At 47.2% G+C, this 24,652-nt stretch overlaps 1 protein-coding gene across 2 annotated transcripts; it reads right to left on the reverse strand.

The window, feature by feature from the left end:
* Nucleotides 1-4,384: 4,384 nt before the first annotated feature.
* On the reverse strand, nucleotides 4,385-18,610 carry Akr1b1 (aldo-keto reductase family 1 member B). Of its 2 annotated transcripts, none has more exons than XM_059257539.1 (10): nucleotides 18,459-18,610; nucleotides 13,698-13,865; nucleotides 12,725-12,841; nucleotides 11,702-11,779; nucleotides 11,280-11,402; nucleotides 10,731-10,837; nucleotides 10,380-10,461; nucleotides 9,764-9,847; nucleotides 7,817-7,899; nucleotides 4,385-4,785 (listed from the first exon to the last, which is right to left on the reverse strand). In XM_059257539.1, the coding sequence occupies exons 1-10, from the start codon at nucleotides 18,522-18,524 to the stop codon at nucleotides 4,743-4,745; spliced, it is 951 nt and encodes a 316-aa protein (XP_059113522.1). In that variant the 5' UTR covers nucleotides 18,525-18,610; the 3' UTR covers nucleotides 4,385-4,742. The 2 variants fall into 2 exon arrangements, with proteins under 2 accessions (XP_059113522.1, XP_059113523.1); XM_059257540.1 differs by lacking the exon at nucleotides 18,459-18,610 and adding an exon at nucleotides 18,285-18,377.
* Between the last annotated feature and the right edge of the window lie 6,042 nt (nucleotides 18,611-24,652).

A 24,652-nucleotide genomic window follows, 5' to 3' on the forward strand; every position in this document is an offset into this window, starting at 1 on the left:
AAGTAGGCACCATTGCTACCGTCAACTCTAATTCTTGACTTGATTATATATTTGCTTGAAAATTTCCAAATGCATTTAAAGTGGTAGGGGCAGTTTCTGGATAATTTTGTTACAACTTTATAGGTTTGCATAAAGGTAGCCAGAGAATATGAATGTGATATTTTTTGGCAATGTGTCAAGGCATTTGGGCCTATCATAGTACTGATTTTCATAAATATGATATCTTTACATAGAAACGTGTCATCCAAGAATAAGGCTAGCAAAGATGTCATCTGACTCTGAGAATAATTTTATCTGCTTGATGTAAGGAATGTATGTGGTTACCCTAAAGCAGATGAGTGTTCAGATCTTTTGCTCACAACAACCACTTTCTAAGTATTTTTAAAGTTCTCTCTTATATCTTATTTTAGAATTTATGGAAATTTTGTGAAGGCAGTATAGCCAGTTAGTTGTCAAACACCTCACACCTACTTTCCTGTTATTAACACTGACTTGAGATAACTTGTAAGCCAATGTTGATGAGTTCATTAGCTGAGGTCTGTGTTGATTCTGATAGCTCCAGTTTTCATCTGACGCTCATTTCCCATCGGAGGCCTCGTCTGTATTTAACCAACATGTCTCCTTAGGCTGTTCTGTTGTTGCTTCTTTTGATGACTTTGACAGCTTTGAAGAGAACTGGTCATGTGTTTTATAGAGTAGCCCTGCTGCTATTTGTCTGTTTTTGTTTTTTTAATTGTCATTAGGGTTTTTGTTTGGAGGAAGAATAGACCGAGTGTTCTGGCTAATTTTATGCCAATTTGACACAAGCTAGAGTCATCAGAGGAGGGGGCCTCAGTTCAGAAAATGCCTCCGTAAGATCAGGCTGTAGGCAGGACTACAGAGCATTTTCTTAATTAGTGATTGATGGAGGAGGGCCCAGCCCATTGTGAGTGGTGCCACCCTTGGGGTGGTGGTCCTGGGTTCTATAAGAAAGCAGGCTGAGCATGCCATAAGGAGCAAACCAGTAAGTAAGCAGCACTTTTCCATGGCTTCTGCATTAGCCCATTTCCAGATCCCTGCCCTGACTTCCTTCCATGATGAACAGTGATGTGGAAGTGTAAGCCAAATAAACCCTTCCTCCCCAAGTTACTTTGGTTGTGGTGTTTCATCACAGCAATGGAAATCCTGACTAGGACACTCAGTCTCATGCTATCAGATTAAGTTCATATCATCAACATGACCTGCCACTGTAGATGTCAACTTTGGTTACTTGTGATAATATTTTATACATGTGTAATCTACTATAATTTTTATTGTTTAGAGATTTATTTTTATTACTTTAAATTATGTTTCTGTGTTTGGGTATGTGCACATGGCAGGTACCCGTGGAGGCCAGAAGCATCAGATCTTCTGGAGCTGGAGTTACAGGCAGTTAAGAGCCACCTGATATGGGTACTGGAAACTGAACTCAGGTCCTCTGAATGAGCAGTACATGTTCTTAATGGCTAATCCATCTCTCTAGCCTCTGTAATTTTTATTTTAATCTAATATCATAATATTATGATACAATGTAGTAGACAAAAATCCAGAGACCCAGATTCTGGGCCCATTTTACATTAAACTGCTAGTGAGCTTTGGTAAATTACCTCTCTGATCCTCAGGGATTTTGTTTTATGGTTGGTTCTAACCTGAGCATATATTTTTTAAATAGTGTACATAGGCCAGGCATGGTGGCACATGCCTTTAATCCCAGCACTTGGGAGGCAGAGGCAGGTGGAGCTCTGTGAGTTTGAGGCCAGCCTGGTCTACAAAGTGAGTTCCAGGACAGGCTCTAAAGCTACAGAGAAACCCTGTCTCAGAAAACATAAACAAACAAACAAACAAATACTGTGTACATGTGTATCATTGCTTCGGAGTGTCCTCTAAGCAATATGTACTTTTCAGGTTGTAAGCTTTTGTAGCCTCAAGGTGTCCCCCAAACACGAGGCTGTTTGATCTGTAAGATAGTGCAGCAATGGTGCTGTATAACTTCTGGATGTTATCATGAAGGGCATTGTGGCTTCTGTGTTATGTTGAGGTCACTTATTCAGGGAAAGTCAGCAATGATGGGACATTCCAGGAGCTTTGGGAAAAGGTACATGTTGTGAGCAAGTGAGGGCCTTGCCTGTACCCAGTACTGACATACTGTGGTTCAGTACTACCTTGAAATTAGATGCCAGCCAAGAATCTCACAATCACATCCTCAGACATCCTTGACCAATGACGGACTCTGATGTAGATCCACCTGGAATTCCAGATACCAGCAACTCCGTGAAATGAAAGTTTGTTTGTTAGGAACAACAAAAATGGGCTTTGAAACTGTTACAGGCCCTGCTGGGGAGGAGGCTATGGGCAAAGATGCTGCTGGCTCCATGGCCTGGTTCCTCCCTGACTTGGTCCACAACAACTTAGCCTTTATCTGCAGTTTATACATTGAAGGTCTAGGCAGAATTTTTCAGAATAAAGTCTGCTGCCAAAGTGAAACTGAGAACAATGGTTTGGAAAAACAGGAGATTAGATGTTCTCTCTGATTCTTACCATCTCTTACATACTATGACTGCATTGAACTGTTTCTATGAAACCACCTTTATAACAGAACGTCATGGGCAGCCTCTTCACCAGCACTCACTCCTTGTCACTAAATACAATCCTAGAGATGAAGAGTCAGGTTTATCAGGAGCTGTTCCTTCCTGTGGATGAGTCTAGCAGAGCTCAGCCCACAGGTATGGTGCTGTTTCTACAGAGAAGAGCCCTTCCTGGGCACGGCTACACCCCAGGGTACCATTTGTGAGCTGTAAAGGGACCGTGGGTTTGCTACTGTTGTTTGGTTATGATAATGATCTATCAGTTGTAACAGCTGACATGTTTATTAGATGTGCGTGCATGCATATGTGTGTGTGTGTGTGTGTGTGTGTGTGTGTTGCATATAGAGGTCAGAGGACAACTTATGGGAGTCAGTTCTTTCCTTCCACCATGTATGTCCCAGGGATCACACTCAAGTTATCAAGCTTGGTTGGCAGCAAGCACCTTGACCTACTTAACCATTTCCCTGGCCTGGATGCCATGTTTGAATAGCTGTGTGCCTGTTTTGGAAGGGGTTTAATATTCATGACATCACTTATTTCTTATGTCCACTCTTAAGATAAACATTTTACAGACCAAGAAAAAGGCTTATAAAGTAATTTGCCAGCCAGAACAAGTGGAATTGGAGTACAAAGAATGTAGTGACAGAATCCTTAGCCTTGAAGAATATGGCTGGCAGAAGTGAACACGCTCCTCTTGGGGTTTGAAATACACCGGGGGTTCAGCCCCTCTTTCACTTACTGACAGTGCTTTTTGTCTGAAAAACAAAAACTCTCTTCCTAGTGATTGTCCCCAAGTTTTCCAGAGTCTTCTGGCCAATTCTTAACTACCTGGAGAGTTAGGCGTGGGGATTAGCCAGCTAGTAAGCTATCTTGTCACACTACAGGTGGTAATGTAGCACTGGCAGTTAGAAAAGGTGGAACCTGCCTACTCCAGCAAGGGAAACTGGAGCCCTGTGGTACCGGAAGCAGGGCTCAGGCCAAGGGCCACCCAGTAGCTGGCACAGGTAGAGCTCACGTTTTGAGGTTCAGAACCTAGTTCCTCCTCTAGAGAGGCCTAGCAACCGCTGCAGCCCAACTCACCTTCAGGAGGGTCCTAGATCCCGGGCACATGGAAGCAGTCACTGGACATGAGCAGTTGGTCTATAATCATTCAGCAAACAAAGCCAGGAACAGAGCTGCCAGCTTTATGAAGCCTCAGGTCACACTGCGCATCCCGTCTCTCCTGCCTTGGGTCAACTGAATACTGGATGAGGAAATGCTACCACAGAAGCCAGCAGGAGCATGAGGGCCCCAAACCTACTCCGTAACCCCAGTGTTCACCGTCTCCAGCTGACGTCAGCTTCTTGTGCCTTTCTTCCCTGTCTAGACGATGGGCTTCCCAAAAGCCTTGTTTCCCTCAGGTAGAGCGGCCTTTTCATTTTCCTTCATAGGGAGGCGGACCACCCAACTAAAATGTAACATCTAGGGGCTTTGTGTCCTAGCAGAAAGCCCTGGCTGCAGCAACACTTGCCCAGAAAACTTGTAAACTTTTAAAATCCCTGGGTATAACCTGGCCAGACTGCTCAGTCTCCAGAGGCAAGGTCCTGACACCCTGTTTAAGCTTACCACGTGTAGCCAGGGTGCGACCCCCCACCCTAACAACCCTAACACTAAGTGGTAAAGTGCTAGGGTGCGGGTCCTCATTTTGTTCACAGCTCACCAGTCTGTGCTTGGGTACTCAGGGAGGGCAGCCTGGGGGTGCGACAAAAGGCATCTACTGTTCACAGAACAAGAACAAGATGGAACATCACCAAATTCACAAAAGCAATTTTTATTTGAGGCAAAGAGAAGTGTGACCCAAAGGACTACAGTTCTAAGCACTAAAAACTGAACTGTTAGTGGCACTACTTGAACTACAATCTTGCTTCTCTTTGGTTGGAAAGGTACTGTGTTAAGTGTTCTCCAGGTGGGTAAGAAGAAAGGCCAAGAAAGGCTGAAGAAAACCCCTCAGCTACTGACACTGCTCTCCTGAGACCCTCGTGGTCTGATGGGCAAGGCTCCACCAGTGCAGAGGGACACAGGCCACACGACACATCTCAGGACAGATGAAGCAAGAAGAACAGGCACGAGTCACTTGGGGTAGAGCAGGCATCCACAGCTTCAGACTTCCGCGTGGAAGGGGTAATCCTTGTGTTTAGCACAGCTGTCAGGAAAGAACACACGGACACTCAAGAACTGCCTTCCCTTACTTATCTACTGTACGTGTGTGGGTGTGCATACTACAGGGCCATGCTGGAGGTCAAAGCACAACTTGTATGAGTCAGTTCTCTCCTTCTACCATTTTGGTCCTGGGCATATAACTGTTCATCAGGATTGGTTCCAAATGCCTTAATAAACCCGACTATCTTGCCAGCTCTCAAGGAAAAAATTTTGACTGTAATAAGTCACCACACAGAGAAATGATGTCTCATCTTGAGCTGAGCCTCAGAGGCAAGAAGCCAGTCAGTCCTAAGAGTCTTCAGATCACACACAGTGAGAGCGCTACTCAGCCTGCAGGCTCCTCTTGTCTCAGAATGTCATGAATTGGCGTGCCTGTGACAGACTGCACCAGCAGTAGGCCGGGGCACACCGGGCAGCAAGACCCAATTCTTGCCTCCTAGTAACTCGGACTAGCTGGCAGGATCATCTAACATCATATCATCTTCCTGTTGTTTTTAAAGACAGGGCTTGGTGTAGTCAGGCTGGCCTCAAACACTAACAGCCGAGGATGACCTTGAACTTCACATCTTTCTGCCTCCAACTCCCAAGTGCTGGGATTATAGGCATGTGACACCCACCCACCTCATCTGATCACCCTGAACACAGGACAAAAAGAGCAGAGATAATGAGGCAACAGGAGGGTTTAAAAGCTGTAGAAAGCTGAATCCCAAAGGGCAAGTTAAACAGCAGCTGCTCCCAGGAGAGAGGAGAGGGCACTTCCTTGTCATCTGGAGCAAAATGATTTGCTGCAGGAACCAGGGGAGAGGCTGGCCTGCAGCCGAGGCTCACAGTAGGGCCAGTGGCTTACACTAGGAAGAAAATGGCACGAACACTGGAAAAACTGGACAGGCAGGGTGTCAAAGCCCAAACACACGCACATACACACTTGCATACACATGAAAAAAATGAAAAACCCAGTAAGTTCTGCAATGAGAATCAGAGACGAGAGCATGAAGTCCCAGGTGGACTGGAGTTGGGAGGGCAGGAGGGTAAACCAAATTTAAAGAAAGGTTGTTATGTTACTCCTCAGAAGATGCACGTGGTTGTTGTTATATCTCAAGTGGTCCTTCCCTTCCGGAACTTCTAAGTCAGTGGTTCTCAACCTTCCCAGTGCTGCGACCTTTAATACAGTTCCTCATTGCTGCTTCATTACTGCCATTTTGCTACTGTTATAAATCATAATGTAAATACCTAACGTGCAGGATATCTGATGTGACCCCTGTGAAAGGGTCGTTTGACCCACAGGTTGAGAACCACTGTTCTAAGCAAAAGGGCATTGTTCACTTCATTTCTTCCCATCCCCTAATGCAGTTAGTTCTTCTGTGATAAGCATCAGAGGTCAAGGGTGAGCCAGGCCTGGGCATGTTACTCTCACTGAACACTCGACCACTCATAAGCTCTCCTGACCCGCTTTTCTTTTCGTCCTGATGAGTCAGACAGCAGCAGGACAGGCTCAGGGTAACAGTGTATGTCCATGGGAGGGCTGGCATGTGACAGTTAGGAAAAGCTTACTGGGAGGTCTGAGAACCTTAGCCAGCCTCTTCCTCCCCCCTCCCCGCAACCCAAATTCATGACCATTCACTATTGCTAATGCACAGCTGTTTCTAGAACAGCCCTGAAAGGTGCAAGGGAGGGAAGCAGATATGAAGGGTCAGTTAGAAAGCACATGGTTTGTCCATCCCCAAATCTTCAACGTAAACATCAGCAGTAGCAGGGGAAATGCAAGACTGAGTGACTACTACAGGTTCTAAGAACGGAATGGATGTCACAGGCAGGTGATTCACTGCTCTCTTGCCCATCAGATCCAAAACAAAACAACAACAACAAAATGATTTTCACGTTAAGAGGTTAAGTGTCATTAATATAAAATTAGGAAGGGTCCTGGTTGGGACTCCTGGGCTGGCTGTTTACGGCCTACTTAGAACCTGAGGCCCCTGTGACAGTAACATGCAAATAGGCAATCTCAGCCTGAATCACAGACGTCACTGCCTTAGGCACACGTGATGGTAGAGGATGCAGCCACTGTGTAAACCCTGAGCTGTGCAGACAGCAAGAGCAAGAGTGTGGGTGAGAATCAAGGCTAGCATTAGAGCCACCAGGGACACAGAGGTTACTCGCTGATTTATTTATTTTACGTCATGAGTGCTCTATCTGCATGTATGACTTCATGCCAGAAGAGGGCATGAGATCCCACTATAGACGGTTGTGAGCCACCATGTAGTTGCTGGGAATTGAACTCAGGACCTCTGGAAAAGCAGCCAGTGTTCTTTTTTGTTGTTGTTGTTTTCAAGACAGGGTTTCTCTGTGTAGTTTTGGTGCCTGTCCTGGATCTCACTCTGTAGACCAGGCTGGCCTTAAATTCAGAGATCTGCCTGGCTCTGCCTCCAGAGTGCTGGGATTAAAGGTGCGCACCACCGCTGCCCAGCCAGCCAATACTCTTAACCACTGAGCCACCTCTCCAGTCCCCCAGAGACTAGAAGTAAACATGTTCCCAGGGACTTGGAGTCCAAATCCCATTTCAGAGGGAAGGTAAGAAACCAGCAAAGGTAAAGTGGAAGGGTCCTTGGTGACTGAGTGGCATTCTTGAGTCATGGGGCTATTTGGTGTCACAACCGGGGCTATCCTGAGAACAGCAACAGTCTTCCTACCAAACTATTAGGGTCAATAAGTCAATTAAGTCACATCAAATTGTCCTAGGAAAGTGGGCACCAGATGAGCCCCTGGGGTCATCTGAGTTCAGAAAAGCAACTGAAATGTCAAGGTTGGGCCAGCTGTGCTCTAGGCAGGAGGAAGAGACTGGACAGGACTTTTGGTGGCTCTCCTCCCCTGGCTTCCTGCAGTGCTACCTGCTCTGCATGGATCAGGACAAGGTCTGTGTGACAGCAGGGTGCAAGGAGAGCCTCTCTGGGGCCTGAAGAGAAGCCTCTTACTCTACATTGGGTGACATCAAACAGTCGGCAGACCGACTCACTCACCTCATCAAGGCACACACCCTCCAGTTCCTGTTGTAGCTGAGTAGAGTGGTCATATCTTCCTTGCTCAGCTCGAAGTCAAAGACCTTACACACAAACAAGAAAGGAAAAAAAGCAATGAGAGCAGACAATACTGTGACGTTCAGATGGCTCCCACTGCCTGGAGTGCAGAGGGCACGACAGGAAATGGAACTTCAACAAGGCTGTTAGTTACTCTCCAAGATGCACACACTTCCAGCTCTATCTGAAAAGGCCTTTCCCTTCCAGGATTTCCAAGCAGAGGGCACTGCTCATTCTTGTCACACTAAGGTGTTCCACTGTGATAAACACCAGGGGAAATTTTAATGAGTAGTCCATCTGCTTCCATTCACCATGAAGCAGAGGAAGGTGTTTCAACAGCTGGAATACCCGGTAATCTGTGAAGTGCTGTGTGAGATGAAACAAAACCGTCAGGCTGTCTAGAGGCACCAGCAATGCATTCCAGCTGGGGCACTGAAGGATAGATAATGCCTTGTGGAGCTAGTGTGTGAGATGGCCTAAGAAAATACCTAAGGTTTGACAGTCAGAGCAAGAAAGGCAGATTGGGATAATGGCATCATTTTCACGAAGACAAAAGAATAAGGAATATGTAATAGGCTCCCAGACCTTAGCAGAACTGACTCCATAATGGAAGTACCATTCAGGCCATAAAACTCAGCATGTAGACAGCACCACCAGCCAAAACAAAGTCTAATGCATCAAAGTCCGTAGTTCTGGAAGTCTCTAAATGTACTAACCTTGTTTTCTGCCTTCTGCAGTTCTGCTTCCTGACAACTGTTCCTGTAACTTAAGTGTGTCAACCTAGGATGTGGTTTTGTGCTTAAAAACTCACCCTGAGAAAGGGATGGGGCTACACTGGGATTCTGAACACTTAGTGTAGTTGTGGGCTGGCTAGTGAAGACTTTCTTTCTGCTTAACCCCATGTAGCCTTCTCTGGTAGATACCCCACAATAGAATACAGAGAAGAATTTAGGGTGTAAGACGGGCATGGAGACAATTAGGCCAGACGGCCGTTGGCAGCACTGGGGCTTGGAAATGGACCCACACCCAGACAACCCATTTCACTTGGCTCCTGGTCTCAGAGTGTGCAGGACAAGATTCTACTACACATTCTTGTGATTACAGCCAGGTAAAAATACGCAAAGAATGCACAGGAAGACGGAAAACACAAAGACACCAGGTCAGTGTTTTGAGACTTGTCATCAACCTTTTCTTTTCTAATACTTCAGAAATGAAATACGAGGTGAGTGGTTAACCCATCTGGAACAGGACAGGCTTTTCTTCCCACATCTTTACACAGTAAGGGTCATGGTCACGGTCTAGGAGGAGGTATGACTAGTTGTTATGTCATCAGAACCACCTAACCATGGTCTATGGGGCTGACTGCTGAAGAGCTACAACTTCTTGGCGCTGCCACACTTTGAACCAGACCTCAGCAGAGCGTCCCTCTCTTAGAGAGGACAGAGGCTCGTGGGACACCAGGACTGTCCTGGAATAGCTCTTCTCCCAGCTAGCCCTCTCACCTGGTAGCCTGAGCTGCTGGGGTGGTGGGGGTGAGGGAGGGTGGTGGTGGTAGACTCTGAATGCCCACATGCCTGGTGCCCAGACATTCCCAAGCCCTGTTCATGACTACTTAGGCACTTCACAGAGTCAGTGGGTCAGCATGTAACCTAGAAGGCCCTGGCAGTCCACGGACTCACCACTAGCATAGCAACGTTCCCCAAGCACTTACTGTGGAACCCGGCACTATGAAGTGTTGTGTGTGCATCAAGAACTTGAGCTCATGATAGCTCTCAAAATGGGTATTACATGTGTGTTCAGTCAGTCACACAGCTGGGGAAGGAAGAGGAACCTGAGGCCCCCACCCCACATACCATGGAGGGGAGCCAAGTCTGCCAGTTGGGATCTTACCTTCAAGTTCTCAGTAATTCGTGCTGGTGTCACAGACTTGGGGATCACCACCAAGTTCCTCTGTATGGGGAACCGGATCAGCACCTGTGGGCCCAGAGGTGCTGAGTGTGTGTGTACACATACCAGGCACTGTGTTGTCACCTCAGTCACAACTGCACAGGTAAAGAGGGTCAGAGACATCTATCTAGTGACACCCACCAGTCAGGGCTGAATCAAGTCCAAATCTGACTCTAGAGTCCTGCTCTATCGATGGCTCCAGGCATATCACAAGGTCAAAGTAACTCACTGCCTGGGATTCACACTACCCACTCAAGAGAGAACATCTCCCACACTGCAGATAGTAAGGGCTCTTCTATTTGTCCTGGGATGGACTTTCACAAACACTAGTAAATGCTGTGTCAGTGTCTAAAGACAGCAAGGCAGAAACTATTATTCCAAGACTACATGGAAATTAATCCATTTAAACGCAGATCTGTGTCCTTAATATTGCATTCTAGGAATGCAAACCACACTTCCAGAGAAGGTTTCATGGGCTCTGCTCCCTCCACTCCTGACTAACAGGGATCACCAGGAGTGTAGTTCAGGCAACAGTCTCGAGTACCTGAAGTGGCCATACCTGGGCTGTAGTTTTATTGTACTTGGATGCAATTGCCTTAATCCGGGGATCCTCCAGGAGAGAAGGGTCTTCTGGCTTGGCCCTGGAACAGAGAGACTGTGAGATCAATAATCTTAACTACTGCCACTCAAGGCAGCTGGCCACACTAACCCTGACCCTCCCTTTGACTTCTGGGTGGTTGACAGGCTCCAGGACTGAAGCTGGGTCATGACCCACCTGCTGAGCCTTTGTACAAGAGTGTTCATCAACCTCCCAGAGAAGGTCTGCATGGCAGCACAGAAGCATTCTGTGACATTCAATCATTGCTTTCAGTCATTTCTGATTTCCAACAGCGACCCCATGGAAGCTCACCAGGGCCTGTCAGGAGAGCCAAGGGGACTGTACGCAGTCACCACGATGCCTTTGGAGTGGCAGTACTCAATCAGCTTCTCCTGAGTTAGGTACGGGTGGCACTCGATCTGCAACACAAGCAGGAAGGTTGACTGTGACAGTGGACCCAGTTAATGTGACATGGTCAAGTCCCTTCTCTCCCGAAACAGAAATGCCCGCCTCCCAGAGAAGCTGTAACAACTCTGCACACTTCCCAGCTGGTGGCCTTCACATTAAGAATAATGATTTTGTTACCAATGCTCTATGGCCATAAACCTTTAAGGCGTTCTCTGGCCTTGGCCACTTACCAACTGATAGACGCTGGCAGATCTCGCTAGCTGCCCACGTCAGAAGCCACATCTTTGCTGGCTAGCCTTAAGTCCTATCCCTGCAAAGCTTCCACTCCCAGATGTGCCTGTCTGTCTGTCGTGATAAATCAGAACTCAGGATTCCCTGGGTGATGTGGACCAAGGTAAAAGCCAGGACTGGCTGATAAAACGGCACGGCAGCATCCTCCCTGGGGAGGCTCACCTGGTTAACTGCAGGCTTGTATTTTAAGCCAGGTTTGTTTAAGATCCTCTCAATCTGAAGAGGGTTGAAGTTGGAGACACCAATCGATTTCACCAAACCTTCATCCACCAGCTGCTCCATGGCCTAGAAAGAAAAGAGATCTCTCTGGGTGCCAAATGAATCCCAAAAGAACAGGGACTAGAAGCAAGTTTGTGTCCAGAAGCCTAACAGACTGTGTCCTCCCCATGCACAGCCAGCTTTCAGAAGCCGAGAGAAGGCCATGAAAGCTGGACTGCCTTTCAGGAGACTAAACAGATAACCATGGAGGCAGGATGATTTATACACGGTAAGAGGTGGCAGAGCAGACCACTCATATCTGCCTCACATGCAAGAACAGGATACTAGCAATAAATAAGGAAGGGTCCCAGCCAGAGTCATCTTACCGTCCAAGTGTCCACAAAATCGGTGTCACTGGGAATCACATTTCCTGATGCATCCAGTGGGAAATAATCAGGCCCAGGCTGTCATTAACAATAAAAACACACATATGCAAAATGATCAGTAACAGTTCTTCTTCACGGAGCCATGTTCGTCTTCAGCATGACAAACACTGTGGAAGACGGTGAGAGGCAGAGCTGGCAGCCAGGATGAAAAGGACACCAGACAGTGACCCCGGTGGAGGTCCCTGTCACGACTGGAGCGCTGAGGCTGTCGGATGGAGATTCAACATGCTCAAGTCTGAGACTAATCCTGCCACGGGGAAGAGATGTAGACAGGGAAGGTGCTCAAGGCTGGGAAACCCAGGGGCCCGTGTCTCAGCTGGCTCTCAGGCCTCTAAAACTATCATCCTGCCCAGGCCTTACTTGCTTGTCATTAAAAGAAAAAAAAAAAAAAAAACAAAGGGTGAAAATCAAGTCCCTCAGGCCCTAAGAGACCACAGTGAGCTAAAACAGAGCTGAAGGATAAAACCCATAACCTTTCAATGTGGGTGACCATGCAGAAAAACGAGCCAGGGGCTAGAGGCAGAAAATGTAGTGATTCTGAGTTCTGCAGTGCAAAGAACCAGGCTGTGAATGTGTATCTGCACAAGTGAGAATGACATGCAATGAGGTACAAACTCCTGTGTAGGAGCATTGTGTGCATATGCCTGGAGGAGGAAGGGCAGCGGAGGATGACTGCACCCACAGCTGTGTGCAGTAGGAACAACAGTAGCCACATTAGCCAGAGTCATCACCAGTTTTAAATTCTGGAGGTACCAAGTGAGAACAGTGCTGCTCCCCAAACTGCAAAGGGTGCATGTGAGTCACAGGTGGTTCAGATGGTGTAGGAAAGGCACAAGGCTGCTTTCTAATACATTATGGGTGATGATCCTGATGCTGGTCCAAGGCCCACGCCTCCAGGAGCGGAGGCAGGAAGAGCCAACAACCTATAACGTGCTGAGAAGGAAGCTAAGGCCCTGCCCTTACCTTGAAGCCTGTTGGCCAGTGAATAAGGTAGAGGTCCAGGTAGTCCAGCTGCAGGTCGCTGAGCGTCTTCTGGCAGGCTCCTTTCACCATGCTCTTGTCGTGGAACGTGCACCACAGCTGGACCAGCAAAGGTACATCTTTATCCCTGCCATGCAAATGCCTCTTCCCGGCTGGGAGCCACGCAGCTCCAAGGCAGAGGACACACTCCTCTCCCCATAACCATGACACTAGCAGTGGCTGCAGAGTTCCTAGTTCGTACTGTGGACCCCAACTTTCCAAAGGCAAGTGGGACAGTCAGGTCCAGGGCACCTCACAAAGACCAAACAAGGCATAACTACAGAACTGAAGGTGCGGCAGGCGGTGGTGGCACACACCTTTAATCCCAGCACTCGGGAGGCAGAGCCAGGCGGATCTCTGTGAGTTCGAGGCCAGCCTGGTCTACAAAGCGAGTTCCAGGAAAGGCACAAAGCTACACAGAGAAACCCTGTCTCTCGAAAAACCAAAAAAAAAAAAAAAAAAAAGAACTAAAGGTGCTAACCACATGTTCTGGGTCTACTTCCCTGCCAAGCTGGTTCACATGGAGCCAGCCTCACCCTCCAATCTAAGCTCCTTTGTGTACCCACAGCCTCTGGCTAAAAATACAGGCCAGCAGTGAAACCCTGTCTGTAAAGGGGAACTAAGTTCTGTCCCTGAAGAAACTCCTTAAAAAGGAAGAGTCAAACCCCAACCAGTCTCATCAGCACAGGGCTCTCTATAGGTACAACAGAGAGATATATAGGCGGAAGACAAGCATCAGGCCCCCTGTGGGCTTGAGCTGGACCTGGAAGAATCACCTACTGTAAAGGGTGCATGTGAGTCACAGGTGGTTCAGATGGTGTAGGAAAGGCTAACTGCCGTCACGGTAAGTGTGGGCCTGACTGGCAGCTAGGTCCCCCTGGTGGAATCGGACCCCAGGATCCTGACAGGTCGGTACCTTGCTGACGATGAAGAGCTCCTGGCGCTTCACCACCTGCTCCTTGAGCTTCTCCTGGAGGGCCACTCCCACCTCCTTCTCATTCTGGTACACCTGGGCGCAGTCAATGTGGCGGTACCCAAAGTCAATGGCAACCTTCACAGCCTCAGTCACCTGGCCAGGAGGGGACTGGAAAGGAAGGAATATAAACCATGAGGTTAAAGCCAACGAAAAGCAGTGGCACCAGTGGTCCTGGATCAGGCTCTGGTTTGGCCACCACACATTCGTGTGGTAGCACTCCATCCACAGTCAGCCCCCAGGCAGGAGGACCAAGGTGTAATGGCTCATTACTTCACTTTAGCAGAGCCTGCCAGCCACTTGCTAGCAGCACAGAGTGCTGGAAGCCTGGGACATAGGTATGATCCCATCCCTCTGGAGGCAGAGGCCAGCCTGGACTAGACAATGAGGCCATGTCTTAAAAGCAATCCCCCACTAGCTGAAATCGCAGGTAATGGAGGACACCATTTATCATACAGCAAGATCTCAACTGCTGCTGACTCGGTGGATGAGAACCCAGCCTAGGAGGTAGACATGGAGAGATGGCCCCGCAGAGGTATTAGCAGACACAAGTGAGTGGGAAGCCTGGCCAGTCAGCAGGACGAGCCTGCAGGGCCCTGAACTTCACCAGCCCCCAGACTGCACAGCATTGTTCACTACCTCCTGGCTGCTCCTGCCTAGACTGGAGGGCTGAACAAGACACTGTGTGGGGCACTACTGAATGAACACAGCACATTCCTTTTGGAGAGCTGGGGCAGAAGCAAATGAAAGGAAAACTCCCCAGGGCCACCAGCAGCTGCCAACATCTATTTTGTCTGCAGCCTTGTGAAGAAAACAGTCTGGGGAAAACAGGGAATGCCAGAACAAGTCCATCACCAGCGCCTGCTGGCAGTGGCCTTGCTCCTCACCCAGCAGGGGAGGAGTCTGCCTGCTGGAGGGGACCTCGCGCCATTCCCCTTTACCCGGCTGGGCAGCCTCTTGTTTCCCTGGAGGATGACCTAATAGTGCACCCGTGGCTTCCGTGGCTTCTCCACACTTCCGTGGGTGGCTGAAGGAACTATCTCAGCATATGCAGAAGGCTCCCCCGCCACGGGCTCTCGGGGGCACCCAGACATAGCCATGGCTGATATTAACTGTGAGGGGAAAGTGCATCCATCCCTGCTGGAGAAAGCCAATGTAAGAGGGGCCGGGTGAGTTGGGGCTCTGCCTCATGGCACATGTTGAACTTTTACCAGGAATTATGGCACTTTCACCGCCTCCTCTCTTAAAGGCCCCTCTGCTTGCCTGGTAGTGAGCCTGCCTGGGGCTTGGCAGCACCTGGCTTTCGACAGAGTGCTGGGCACAAGGCCCAGGATGGGCAAAGCCGAACATCAACTGCCCCGGCCACTCACGCATAAACAGGAACACACTTGAGCCAGGCTGTGAGACTCCATCTCGGGACCTGCCCTCACCTGCTAAGGGCCCTCCTCAGCTAGAGCCCTTTGCTGGGAGAATGCAGGCTTGCAATTCCTTGAAAGAATGGGGCCACGAGTGACTGAATCCTGGAGACCTTAATTTCTAACTCCAAATGGAGTTCCAAGTGTGAATCCAGTGGCTGTCATGGGTATCGTCAATGAGAAACCACCCCAACAAACCTTCTGTGCTTGTTATCTGCTATGGTTAACTTGACCGTTCTGTTCCTCAGAGCTAGAGTGCAGAGAACACTAATCAAGGTTGCCAGACAACTAGACCAAACAAAAATCCACAGACAAATCTGTGTGATGTTTTCATGGTAAGACAAAGACAGATAAAAGCTAGATAGGCAAGAGGTCAAGGGGAAAGCCTGCTTCCAGAGGTGTCCTTCCCCCCACACGGAACACTGGTGGCTTAGTAAGCAGACTTCAATCTGCCACATCCACAAGCCTCTGACAGAAAGCCCACGGAATGATCACAATGTGCCACCTTCCATGCCCTACCCACAGTCACCACAAAGAGCACTTTCCATGGTTGGCTCAGAAACCAGCCTCACTTGTTTTGATGGGTAAGTTCATCTGGCAGCTCAGTAACCTACACAGTAATTCCAAGAGATAAAGTCTGACCCTCAGGAACGACCCCTCCCCCAGCCTTACCACACTGAAAGCCCTAACCTGGTTCGGCAACTGATAAAATGTGCTCTACTGTAACAAATCAATAAACCCATCCTGATTTTAAGACACGGCTCCACCCAATAGATGTGGGTCCGGGACTGGCCCTACAGGCAGGATTTATTTGACTACTTTTGATCTTGAAGATGGAGAAGTTAAGGTGTGTAGCCTGGTCACTGGCAGGCAACTAGGAAACCAAACTCCTATTTCAATGGCCACAGCTCTTCCCCCTGACCCCAGAACGGTCACCGGAAGCTTGTTTTAACTCAGCAAGTGGCAGGAAGACTATTGCACATTTTTCTTCTAGGGGCAAGTACTACCTCAAAGAGGCAAAAATTAGACTTGAAAAGAAAACCTGTCACAGATTAAGAATGGCATGTAACCCTTCGAAAGGGCTACAGGGTATGTGCACATATATAGCAGTTTCACCTGAGATACCAAGATCTGGTTGGGGTGCAATTAGGCCAAAAGAATCTCTAAAGACTCCTGGCTGGGAGGCACAGGGGACATTAACTGGAAAAAGACTGAGAACACAGTTGTCCCTCCATTCCTGGGCACAGTCCTAGCCTACATGTGGAAGAGACAATGGCCATGTCTTACAAAGATTTTCAAATAGGTCAAAGTATCAGTACAGGATGCTGGTCTGTATCAGAGGTTAGCTCTGTCTTACAGGACTCCTGGCCATATGGGTGTATTTACTGTCCAGAGGGAAGGCAAGCCAGCCAGGAAGAAACTCCTCTGAAGTAAGAATGTCTCCCAACTGTCTGAAATCCTCACCTCTGAGGAGAAAGGGAGGTATGGAGGCCCTAGAGGGAAGGGTGGATCATACACTACCAGAGTCCTGCTGCTAGTCTGCTGGGTACCACAGAGCCACTGACATGGTTCCACGAGAAAAAGAAACTGCATCCATGTGCCCTCTCCTGTGACTGTCACAATGATTATACTGTTCATCATCTATGAAGGAACATGCACACATATGCAAGGGAAAACATTACGTTGATATTCTTTTTCAAAGAGGGAAATTTACAAATCTCTACTGACCCCATCTATTTCATTTCTACCCTTTTTCCCCTTCTATACCAACTTCACCTGGCCCCCAGAAACACGAGTGGACATTTTCTCTAGTTTCCTCTATAGTGGATTTCTTCACCTTAACCTAACACATGATTTCTGGATCCATTATACCAGCCAGACTCTGTGGGATGGGACAGAAATATCTGACCGAGAAGAGGCCAGAACGATCTAACCATACAAATGTATGTTATTTTAAACAAACATCCAGCTCTCTGGGGCTGGTGCATGCTCTCCTGCAACTGACTTGTGAACTTTTACTCCTTATGTGTTTGAGAATTGATCTCCAAATGCTGGCCTGTGAAACGATTTTCTAAAGTTATGACCACGGTTTTTGGAGAAATGGGATAGAATTGAAGTATCAAAACCCTACCTATATTGTGGGTCACGTCTTACTTCCAAAACCTCTACTGTAGTTACGTGTGCCTATATGTGTTGTGTCCTGTAGCTGTGCTCACTACAGCAGGGAAACCATCTTCCTCATCATTCCAACGCACGAAATTCAACCTGGTATACGGTTGTAATTCAATTACACCTTTACAGACACCAACCACCCTCTGGAAACACAAGCTGCATATGCTGATCTACTGGCCTAGAAACATGCTCAGAGAAAGACAAGTCTATACCCTGCTTCTTATTCACCATATACATTATCCATTTTAACTTTAGTTTGGGTACAAAAGGACTCTGTCCTGCTTTAAACTACTTGCGCTCAACTCTGCCCATTTTTCTCTTTCCCTCACTGTGTCTAAGTGCTTACTATCCAGGTCCATATTCAAAGTTCCTTTAAGATCCAGGTCACAGCGGTGGGATGTAACATATACCTACAACTACCCTATAAGTAGCTTAAGAACTAGGTTTTTCTCTGCTCCAGTAATGCCACCAAAACTGGTTCCTCGGTTGCCAGATAATCAAATCAGTTACTGCTTTTAGTTTTTAATTATCTGTTCTCTCCTCTCCCGCTCCCCGCCCCCCCGAATCTCACTCTGATGTATCAGGCCCTCTTCTCAGCCCTGCTGGGCTGTGTTGAGGTTTTGGAGGTGTCCCATCTGAATCCCTCTTCTTTATCAGTGGGTGGTACCCAGCAATGCGGAAGCTAGATTAATTCTCTGAGGAGTTCCGCACCCGTTAGGAGCTGTGCCCAGAGCCTCAGTTTCTCAGGGGACAGAGAAACAGGCGAGTTCCTGGCAAACTCTCGCCTCCTAATTTAATCATCTCAGGCCCATTGGCCCAACTGGCTCATTCCCGAGAGGGCAACATCCGGGCCAAGTGGGGACAACCTACACGTGAGGCTGGGGCGCCACGGGTGCCCGATGGCAAAGCTTGGGGCTCAGCTTCTGTCCCTCTCGCCGAGTACCCGTGGGTGTGTCTCCACCTGGGGCGCCCACGCCGACTCACACCGCTACCCCGAGCCCGACAGGCGGGGCCACGCCCGGATGCGCACGACAGGCCCCGCACTCGAGCCCCACTCGGCGTAGGCCGTTCGGGGTCACCCAAGCGGGTGGCCGGCCGCGTCCCTCAGTGCACCTACCTTCCAGGTGCCCAGGCCCAGGGTGGGCATCTTGGCGCCGCTGTTGAGCTCCAGATGGCAGGCCATGGCTGCTGCACGTCACACGCCCGGACCCACCCGCAACTGTGCGGCGCTGGCTCCGGCGCGCACCTTTAAATAGCTCCAACGGTCTGCAGAAAGGAGGCCTGCGATTGGTGCACGGCTGAGTGAAGGCGTCTTCCGATTGGTCGCTGCCGCGGTCCGTGAGGGGTCCGCGAGGATGCTTCTCCCGCGAGGTCCTAGCGGCACGGAATTCTCCAGTTGGTTTGCCCGCGCCCCACGTGGCAGAGTGATTAACTGCTGTGCAAGCGCCAGAATGTGAATGTTCCGAAAATAACCCTCATCCTAGAGAGATAAAGAGACTGGGAAGAAATGTTGGTTTCGTTTTAGAGCCCAGAAGACGTTTTGTGTGTTTTCCAGTCCCAGGATGACACTTTTCCGGACTCCTACACGTCTTGTTTTCAATCTGATGGAGCAGATAGGCTTCAGGTGTATTTGAATGCGCTTTTTTCTTAGATTAAAATGCTTGTAACCGATTTTGCAGAATACCACGAAATTTCTGCTACCCTTTTGTAGTGTCTGGACATGCTTAATTTGGTTCAACAAGCCTTGATACAAAACCCAGCAACTATTGAGGTTATTAAACCCTCATAAACTTGATCCAGAACGCACAAATGATTCTGGAAAGTAAGATTGTTGAATTGGCAGGTTCCCGTTTAGCAAGTTGGCCAAACTGGAAGAAAAGTGAACATGCAGAATCCCACAGAAGGAAAAGTCCACTCTCACGGTGCAATGATTCTGAATTAGGAGGCACTAAGTAAATTGACCAGTTGTATTGAGTAGAAAGACAGACTTTTCCTAAGATAATCTAGGTTGCCCCAAGAACTATGGAGGCAATTTTGGTACTCTTCCAACACCCATCTGGGTAATGCTCTGCTTCATCCCTGTCTCCTTCTGCTGGGTCATGCTCAGTCGCCCCCTGATTATGCAATAGGGCAACTGCATGGGCTGAGTCATGAGTCAGGAACCCACCTCTCTAAGTCCCATGCTGGTGATTTTCCAGTCGGTGCCCTCTTAAAAAGTGACACTCCTCCACCCCCATCCCAGGGAAAATTTATAAAGAACAGATATTTTTCCACTCGAATTTTGTAAAAGAAAAAAATAAAACCGTTGGCATGGGGAAATTCTGGTGTAATTTTTCTCTAAATAATAGAATTTGAATTTGAGTCTCCTGCTGGGAACTTGGTTTGTGTAAGATAGCAGATGACGTGGCCCACCACTTGTCTTCAGTTAAATCCCTCTTGGCATTCAGAGGGCTCTGCCATTGAACCTCTTGGGTCCAAACACAAAGGGCTGATGCCTTGAGAAGCAATGCACCTGCTCTGTGTGGCAGCCCACATCTCTTTACTCAGCATTCAGAAAATTAAGGCAAAAGGATTGAGACGTTGAAGTCAGCCTGGTTGCTTAATGAGATCCTGCCTAAAAGATAAAGAGGACCATACTACCGCCACGACAAAGCATGTATCTTTAGCCACAAGGGGCATACACAGAAGGGTCATCACCAGTTATGGAAATGCACTATGTACCAAAAGCTTTGTTATTGCAAAAGAAATTAAATAGAACGTTTGATTGTCTAAAACTCAGTATTTTGCCTAGGCTATTCAAATATGAAAAGGCACACCCATGGAATTCTCCTAGTCATCATAATGCTAAGTTGAGACAGACTATTACAGTAGTCTCCTGGTAACTCCTGTTGCCTCTGTAAGCTTTGTAAAATGATTGTGCATGCATCAAATTCTTCTTCAAAGAGGAATATAGCCAGGCATGAGAGTGCAGGCCTTTAATTCCAGCACTTGGGAGGCAGAGGAGTAGATCTCTGTGAGCTCCATAGAAAAGCCTTGAAAGGGAACCTTTCTGTAAACCTTTCTGTTAAAGCTTTCTAGTTTCACCTAACACATTCTGACAATAAACACCCACCACAGGGATTATTTCATGAGGATATAACTTGGTGTGTGTGGGGGCAGCTATACTGTAGGTATAGGTGTGAGTTTTCACGAGAGGGGTGAGTACTGCCTGAGATTTTATTCCCAGGGTACATCCTAACACTGCACAGACATGTGTACATGTGCATACAAAAATCAATGCAATGCACACAAAGTCAATCTGCAAATGTCTAATAATAGCAAGAAATAAAGCTTAGCCATTAAGTGGGAAGACAGTACAGACACAAAGAAGAGTGTGTTTGAAATGATGTTAAAATAAAAATAGGCCAGGTGGTGGTGGTGGTGGTGGTGGCGGCGGCGGCGGCGGCGGCACACGCCTTTAATCCCAGCACCCGGGAGGCAGAGGCAGGCGAATCTCTGTGAGTTCGAGGCCAGCCTGGGCTACAAAGTGAGTTCCAGGAAAGGTGCAATGCTACACAGAGAAACCCTGTCTCGAAAAAACATAAATAAATAAATAAATAAATAAATAAATAAATAAATAAATAAATAGACACAAAGTCATGTAAACAGGAGTTAATGACAAGCAGGAGAAAAAGTCATATAACTTTTGAGAAAGTAAGAAGCCGTAGGAAATGAGGATATCATTGGTCTGACTATTTCCTTTGTAAACACATTATTTTTTGCAACTAAAAGACAACCTCTGGGGCTGGAGAGTTGGCTCAGTTAAGAGGACTGGCTGCTCTTCCAGAGGAACCAGGTTCAATTCCCAGGACCCACACAGAGACTCACAACTGTCTGTAACTCCAGTTCCACACCACATTCTAACCTCTGAGGGCACCAGGAACACGTGGCTATAGACATACATGCAGGCAAAACACCCAAATACATTAAAACAAAACAAAGAATAACATCAACAAAAACCAAATGACTCAGCAGTTAAGAGCACTTGCTGCTTTTCCAGAGGACTGAGTTCAGTTCCCCAAACCCACGTGAGGCTTACAATTGCCTGTAACTGCAACTCCTGAGGATCTATCGATGCCTACTTCTGGATTCTGCAGACACCTGTCTGTATGTGGCATGTAGTCACATACACACACACACACACACACACACACACACACACACACACATTTGAGTAAAAAAAATTAGTCTTAAGAAGTCTGTTTTTGGGCTGGAGAGATGGCTCAGAGGTTAAGAGCACTGCTTGCTCTTCCAAAGGTCCTGAGTTCAATTCCCAGCAACCACATGGAGGCTCACAACCATCTGTAAAGAGATCTGGCGCCCTCTTCTGGCCTGCAGGGATACATGCAGGCAGAATACTGTATACATAATAAATAAATAAATCTTTAAAAAAAAAAAGTCTGTTTTTGAAAAGGACAACCCCCCTTTAGCTGCCAAATGCCCACAGATAACCAGAGTATAAAGCTCGAGTTTCTTGTGCTAATATTCACAGTACTATCTTCAATCTGATACAATTACATGAATATACTAAAAGCCACTGCAGGGTATACTTTTAAAAGATGAATTATGATGTGTGTGAATTACACCCCAACCAAGCAGCTATAAACAATCCAGCCAAGGCTACACGCTGCACAGCTCACCGAGGCTGGTGGAGGTGAGCTGTTGGGAGGCTCACCTCCACACAGTCTCTCAGAACTCAGGGTATGGAGGTCTCCTCTGACTGTTTATTGTTCCAGCCCAAGTCTTCAGAGTTTGTCCTGGGAGAGCCAAAGGGAGGGAGGGTCTTATGTGAATTGTTCAGGTCTGGAAAGGGTGCACATCACTTCTACTACCTTGTGTACTGGCCACATCTAGCCAGCAGGCTTTGTGTACTAGTTAACTTTCTATTGCTGTGATAAACACTGACCAAAACCACCCTGAGGAGGGAAGAGTTTATTTGGCATACGGGTCCCGATCATAGTCCATCATTTCGGGAGTTCAGGGGAGGAGCTCAAGCAGGAGCAGAGGCACTGGCTTGCTTCCCACGACTTGCTCAGCCTGCGTCCTTATATAACCCAGGACCTCTTACCTAGAGGTGCCATCACCCACAGTAGGTCTGGATCTCTTACTTCAACTACCAATCAAGAACATGCTCCCCAGGCGTACCCACAAGCCAATTTGATGGAGGCATTTTCTCAGTTGAGGCTCTCTCTTCACAGTTGACTCTAGTTTGTGTCAAGCTAACAAAACCAAACCAGCACACTTTACTTACCCACAGTGGTGACAAAGTGTCACCATTATGTGTTAGAAAGCAAGGGTACCTGGGATATGGGAAGAACCATGAGTCTCTCCCACAATGACAACTACTGAGCTTTCAGCATACTTCAAGCAGCAAATTAAGCACTATACAAATGTAACCTAAAGGTAATGCTGTTGCCAGCTGTAATGCCAGCAGTGATGGTAACACATCAGTGGGTACCGGTTGTGCTCAGTATGTTTCCAGCATCACTCCGTAAGCATTATGTACACGCTTTCATTTCGTCTTCAATGTCACGGATGGTGTGGGTACTGCTATTAATACATGTTACTCATGATGGAAACGGGGCATCAAGACATGAGATAAGTTGCTGTCTTGCTAAAAGTAAATGTATAGTCACAATTTGAACCCAAGGAATTTGACTATAAAAACTGCAATATCTAGTATTAATTTTTAGCTTGGTAGCATCTAGCATCATCTGGCAGATAGGCCTCAGGGTGTGCCATTGGAGGGGTACTATTCTTGATTATATTAATTGTTGTAGGAAGACCCATCAGTTGTGGGTGGGACCATTCCCGAGGCAGGGATGCTAACTGTAAATAATAGACAGGTGACTGAGCAGCATCCTCTACTTTCTGATTGTGTATACGACGTGACTAGCTACTTCAAGCTCCTGCTGCCTTGATTTCCCTGCCACAGTGGGCTGTAACCACCTTGAACCGTAAACTGAAACAAAACTTTTTTTCCTTAAGTTGCTTTTGTGAAAGTATTTTATCAAAGAAAGGAAAACTAAGACTGAACTCAAGCTCTTGACTACTACAGCAGTGACTTTTAATTTGTTAAAGTATGATTCACAGTAAGAATTATATCTCATAACCCTACACACACACACACACACACACACACACACACACACACACACACACACACACACGTGGGTAAAGACACCTTAAGAGGGCCTGGAGAGATGGAGTCAGTGGTTAAGAGCTCTGACTGCTTTTCCATAGGACCTGAATTCAATTCCCAGCACCTACATGGTAACTCACAAACACCTGTAGCTTCTGCTCCACAGGATCCCATGCCCTCTTCTGGCTTCACTGGGCACTGCACATGTGTGGTGCACACATAAACATCCAGGCAAACATTCATACACATAAAATAAAGATAAATAAAAATCTCAAGAAACTTTAAGAGGTACATGACATTTGTCATCCTTTTTGTGTGGTTTATTCTTTACATATGTGGTACATTCTGGTCTTTCTTCCTTCTTTCCTTTCTTTCTTTCTTTCTTTCTTTCTTTCTTTCTTTCTTTCTTTCTCCCTGTCTTTCTTTCTTTCTTTCTTTCTTTCTTTCTTTCTTTCTTTCTTTCTTTCTTTCTTTCTTTCTTTCTCCCTGTCTTCCTTCCTTCCTTTCTTTCTCCCTGTCTTCCTTCCTTCCTTCTTTCCTTTCTTTCTTCCTGTCTTTCTTCCTTTCTCCCTTTCTTTCTTTCTCCCTGTCTTCCTTCCTTTCTTCCTTCCTTCCTTCCTTCTTTCCTTCCTTTCTTCCTTCCTTTCTTTCTTCTTTCTTTCTTTCTTTCTTTCTTTCTTTCTTTCTTTCTCCCTGTCTTCCTTCCTTTCTTCCTTCCTTCCTTCTTTCCTTCCTTCCTTTCTTTTTTTCTTTCTTTCTTTCTTTCTTTCTCCCTGTGTTCCTTCCTTCCTTCCCTCTTTCTTTCTTTCGTTCTTTCTTTCTTCCTTCCTTCCTTCTTTCTTTTCTTTCTTTCTTTCTTTCTTCCTTCCTTCCTTCTTTCTTTTCTTTCTTTCTTTCTTTCTTGCTTGCTTGCTTCCTTCCTTCCTTCCTTCCTTCCCCTCTTTCTTTGCTGAGCTCTAATTCATTCAGATTATGAAATTTCATAATCCACGAGAGAACTGCTGCTCACAGTTTGGAAACCTTTGCTCTTCTTTCACTTCAGATTTCACATGAAGTCATAACTCACACAGCAAGACATCTGTGACAATATCACACAGGAAGCATGATGACAATTCCAGAAATGACAGGAG

The sequence above is a fragment of the Peromyscus eremicus genome, chromosome 3 (assembly GCF_949786415.1).
Source record: "Peromyscus eremicus chromosome 3, PerEre_H2_v1, whole genome shotgun sequence".
Classification (NCBI taxonomy): Eukaryota; Metazoa; Chordata; class Mammalia; order Rodentia; family Cricetidae; genus Peromyscus; species Peromyscus eremicus.